Source organism: Monoraphidium neglectum, assembly GCF_000611645.1.
Source record: "Monoraphidium neglectum strain SAG 48.87 unplaced genomic scaffold scaffold00849, whole genome shotgun sequence".
Lineage (NCBI taxonomy): Eukaryota > Viridiplantae > Chlorophyta > Chlorophyceae > Sphaeropleales > Selenastraceae > Monoraphidium > Monoraphidium neglectum.
The window spans coordinates 14,925-19,803 of NW_014012779.1; the positions used below are offsets into that span (position 1 = coordinate 14,925).

Consider the following 4,879-nt stretch of genomic DNA (forward strand, 5'->3'; position numbering starts at 1 on the left):
CTGGGGTGTGTGTGTGTGTGTTGGGGGGGGGGGGTTGAGAGGTGGACGCAGGGGAGCCGGCGTGGGAGCCCGACGGCTGCTGTGACCGGTTGGCAGGGCAGCCACGCGGCGGCGGACCGCTCCTGGGGCATGGGGCTGGCGTCGCGGGCGCAGGCGCATCGGTGCCGATGCGCGAGCGGACGCGCCTGCGCTCCACGGCCTGCCCTGAGTCATGGGAGCCTGCGGATGCTCATCACCACCCCCCGCCTGTCACCTGTCCCCCCCACCTTGAAAAGCTTGTCCTGCCGGCACAGCCACACTCGCTGGCAAAACTCCCCCCACTCGCGCAACGAATGCGCCCACGAGCGTGGGGGTGCGTGGACGTCGAGTTCGACCTCCATGCTGCTGCCCCTGCTGCTGCCGCTGCTGCTGCCGCTGCCGCCGCCGCCGCCGCCGCCGCTGCTGCTGGGAGCGCTGCGGGAGCGCGCTTGCTGTTGCTGCCCCCGCCACCACTGCTGCTCCTGCCGCCGCTGCTGCTGCTGATGATGATGATGATGCTGTGCGTGCTATTGCCGCCGCTGGGATTGGTACGGTTGCCGGGAGGGCTGCTGGACACCGCGCTGTGCTGCCACAGAAGCTGTTGAGGTTGCACAGCTGGCAAATGGCAGCTGGGGTATGCGGTGCAAAGGTGCGCTGGCCAGACTAGAGGTCGGATCAGATGCTAGTTAAATGAGACATTCAGCTGCTTGCATCGCCGAGCTCGCACGTGTCGCGGGAGCCCCGCAGCGACGGCAGCGTGGACGCGCACACGCTGTCGCCGCTGCTGTGCTGCCGCTCGCGTCGTGAAAGTGCGGGTCCGCAACTCCACAAAAATTTGTGCTATTATTGCTTGACTTCAATGATGTACAATTTCAATTCGCCGCGGCCCTGGATCGTGATTGAGTTGTCATCGCTCTAAGCAATGGCAGGCGAGGTCTAATCCCTGATGCACGTATGTTTCAATTATGAGTGAATTGCACGTAAGCATATTCCAGAGGCTAGGCCTCCGTGGTGGTTGTGGCGGGTGCCGCCCTACGTCACCGTCGAGGTGCATGTGGGTGGTTTGGGCAGGCCCATACAGAATGACACAGGGTCCACAAGCAATTCACAAATTTGAACACATGGCTGCACACTCACGCCTCGTCGATCAGCCGAAGTGCCTGCTGTTGACCGCGTTTGATCTCCCCGCCACCTGCCCTCTGCCTCTGCCAGTGTTCGGCCGCTCACCCTGCCTGCTGCCCTGTCTACTCCTGCCTGCCTCCCCCTCCTGCTGCCGCTGCTGCTGCTGCCGGCCACCACGGCTTTCACCCTGCCTGCCGCCCGACGCCCCACGCTCTGGCTGTTGGCCGCCTTCCGCCTGCTCCCCGCCCGCCTGCTGCTGCTTCTTCCGCCACCTCCGCTCTGCAGGCGTCAGCTTGGGAGCAGCCATCAGCTGCGATGCAGGGCAGTGCAGTGGTGAGGAGGGAGGAGGGGACATATCAGGTGCAGTACATTGACGCGGTTGTTGCGACTGGCAGGCTGAGCGTCGATATGAGCGAGATGACAGGCTGGTCAGCCGTGCACGCATTCACGCATGCACCATGCGAGCACGCATGCATGCAGGCACACATGCACCATGCTCCTGCATCATCGCTGCGGGCATCAAAGACGCACCTGCGGCACCTCGTTAATCGACGACACAACGGTGCAGCTGGGGCCCGCTGTTCTAGAGCCTGCGTCCTCCGCTGTCCCCTCCTGCTCCTGCTGCGGCTGCTCCCGCTGGTGCTGCTGCTGGTTGGCCCACCACTCCACCACCGGCTTGTGGTGGCGCTCCCCCAGGCTGAAGAACCACACGCACTGGAAGCTGCCCGCGGCGACCTGGAAGGCCTGTCCAGCCGGGGCCGCCGAGACGGCGGGTGCTGCGCCCGCATCTGGTGGAAGACCGGCAACTTCCCCGGCTGCATTGCTGCCGCCGCTGCTGGCGAGTGCGCCAGGGGCTGCGGCTTGGTCTGATAAGGCTGGTTGCTGCTGCTGCTGCTGCTGCTGCTGCTGCTGCTGCTGCTGCTGCTGCTGCTGCTGCGAGAGTTGGTCCTGGTGCTGTTCGGCCTCTCCATCCGCCCCCAAGCCGGAGCACTCGACCTGGCCTTGCGCCGTTCCCTGCTCCTGCGACGCGGCTCCTTCCGCCACCTGCCGCTGCGCTGCTGCTGGCGCCGCTGCCGCCGCCGCCTGTTGCCCGTCCGCCAGCCGCATGAGCCGGACATCTGCACGCCAGGGATGCGCGGGCAGGCGCCGTCAGGTCGAGCCACACGGCCCCTCACATGCAACAAACCTCCGTCGGTCTACGACTGGACCTGCGGCACGCGTGCGCACGTGCGGCGCGCTTGCTGGACCCGAGCGGCGCGCACCTGCGCGGTCCGGCGCAGTAAAGACGTAGGGCTGGCGCGTGGGGGCCACGAAAGACGGCTTGGGTGCGCCCTTCGGGCGCCTGTTGGTGAGCCACTCTAGGTAGAAGGCCTTGCGGGCCACATATTGCGGGATGAGCAGGAACCAGGGCCTGGGAGGGGGCGACAGCCACCAGAGGGAGGGTGTCGACGAGCGGCCAGATCAACCACACCTGAAGCCGCCGCCTGGACCAGGCCCCCAGGCCGTCCTGCCCGTTGCCCTTGACAGGGCCAAACCCGACCATGTGCCTTCTGCTCGTCCATTTGATAATGGTACGTTGGGCGAGCGCCGCGCCTGCTGCTGCGCCCCGCCGCGGCCGGTCAAACCCCCTCACTTGTTTGAGTTGACCGCGAACCGGAATATGCGCTCCAAGTGATCTCCGCTGAAGGGCGGGTTGGTGAGGAGCACGTCATACTCAGGGCAGCGCCCCTCGGCCCTGACCTGATAGAAGTCCTCGTTCCTGCGACGGCGGCCAGGAATTGGCAGCGGGAGGGGCCATGCGGCATTAGGGTCAACGGGCGGGCCCGGGAGGCTCCGTGGCGCCGGTGGGGCCGCAGGGCGCTGCCACGCTTTCCAGCTGATTGGAACAGCGCGCGGGAGTGGGCCTAGCCCATAATTCCATGCCGACCCTGCATGCTTTTGCCCAGCAGGATGCTGCCCCTGAAGGCCTGCATCCCGCAGGCGCGGCCACCGCGGTCTGCCGGTCCAGCTGCCGCGCAGCTGCCCACCTGTTGTACACGGACTCGAACCCCAGCCGCGCCATGTGCTGCACCATTCGGCCCTCGCAGTAGAATGGGTCGTACACGCGCAGCGCCGCCTTGGTGGTGCCCAGGCGCCTGCGGTCAAGTATTGTGGTTGGAGCAACAAGAGTGGGGAGGTGTGGATGGCCCGGAGTGCACCGCGAGAGTGGGGGGTAGGGCAGGCCACTGGGGGCGTCCCGCACCCCAGTGCTTCGGGGTGCCAAGCGACGGCGCTATTGGCTGCGGGGGCTGGCAAGCAGCACGAGAAGCAGCCGCTGAAGCTGAAAGTGCCGCCTGGTTAGGGCCGCTCGCAGCAGCGGGTTTTACTTCCAGCCTGCACCCCAGCGGCAGTCGGCCGGGCAGTCGGGAGCGGGGGTCGGCTGTGTGCCTACCGCGCCAGGCGCGCCAGGAGTGGCTCTAGGTGCTCGTACGCCTCAAACGGCGTCTCTGCGTGGTCTCCAGGGTCTGTCTCAAAGGGGTGCTCCTCAGCTGCGGCTGGAGAGGCAGCTGCTGTTGGGAGGAGAGGCGCCGCCTGGGGGTCGACCGCCGCCGCCGCCACACCGCGAGTGTCGGGTTGCAGTTCGGCAGGCACCGCGCTGGGGGCGTTTGCGGGTGCAGCTGGGACACCCGGGGATACAGCCGCTTCATGTTGACCCGTTTCCGCGCTCATTGCGCCGCTGCTAGCAAGCAGAACACGAGCCGCGGCGGCGGCAGCAGCAGCAGCGGGAAATGGCGACGGGTGTGAAACAGGTGACGATGCGCCTATGCAAGAGGCGCGCTGGGCTAATGAGGAGATGTTATTTTTAGGCGCCTACGCTTCGCAATGGATCATGCGACGCGCAAACACCGGTGTCACAGTGTGATCTATGAATACAGTGTTTTTCATGAAGCGGTGATGATGAATCAGAAGTGATTGTTCGTCTGATACTCTTGTTAGCTAGCAGCACACAAGGGGGCAGCGACATGGGCACCAGGTGCCATGGGCGCCAGTCAGCACCAGACAGGCACGGGGGTTACCTCGCGCGCTCTTCACAAGCCCTCGGGCTAAGTGAGATCCCAATGCTACAGCAGGGCCTGGACTGGCACAACGGGCCAGAACTTGCCATTCTTAAGGCGGGCACACCGCCAGCCAAAGGGGGGCGTGTTGAGGGGGGGTGTCATGTTACATCCTGAGTGCACGCCCGCATTGCACCACGCCCGCCCCGCATCCCGCGGCGGCACGCGAACGCGCTGGCCGCGTGGCGCGACGCAAGCGAGGGCCTTTTGCATGGCATCGCTCTGCAAAGCTTCGCATGCATGGCTGGCTGCTGGCAGCCCAGCAGCGGCACCCCATGAAATCAGGGCGACGGTTGTGCATTTTTTACATCCTGCTGGAAGGTGCGTTGCTGCAAGTGCTGAGCAAGCTGCCAAGTGTGAGTGCTGCATTCAGCTGAGAGATACGTAGCTTCAAATGCTGAGCAAAAGCTTCCAAGTGTGAGCGCTGCAAACGATTCAGTTGTGATTCGCCCTCCTGCCGCGGCCCCTGGTCGGCGCGTCGCCGCGGGCGACGGCGTAGAAGCCGCGCCCGCGGCCGCCGTCCCGCGCGCCGCCGGCGTACCCTCCGCCGCCGCGGCCGCCAGAGTGGTGGTGGTGGTGGTGCTGCTGCTGCCGGTGTGGCGGCGCGTTAGGGTAGAAATAGGCGCTGCTGCCGATGTCAAAGT

The 4,879-nt window shown here is 65.8% G+C and overlaps 1 protein-coding gene across 1 annotated transcript; it reads right to left on the reverse strand.

Annotated features, from left to right (window-relative positions):
• Positions 1 to 209: 209 nt before the first annotated feature.
• Positions 210 to 3,849, reverse strand: MNEG_5609 (hypothetical protein; the record flags this gene model as incomplete). Its single annotated transcript, XM_014045918.1, has 8 exons — positions 210 to 536; positions 746 to 807; positions 1,246 to 1,450; positions 1,672 to 2,258; positions 2,403 to 2,551; positions 2,774 to 2,899; positions 3,168 to 3,275; positions 3,572 to 3,849. The coding sequence occupies 8 exons, from the start codon at positions 3,847 to 3,849 to the stop codon at positions 210 to 212; spliced, it is 1,842 nt and encodes a 613-aa protein (XP_013901372.1).
• Positions 3,850 to 4,879: the final 1,030 nt, after the last annotated feature.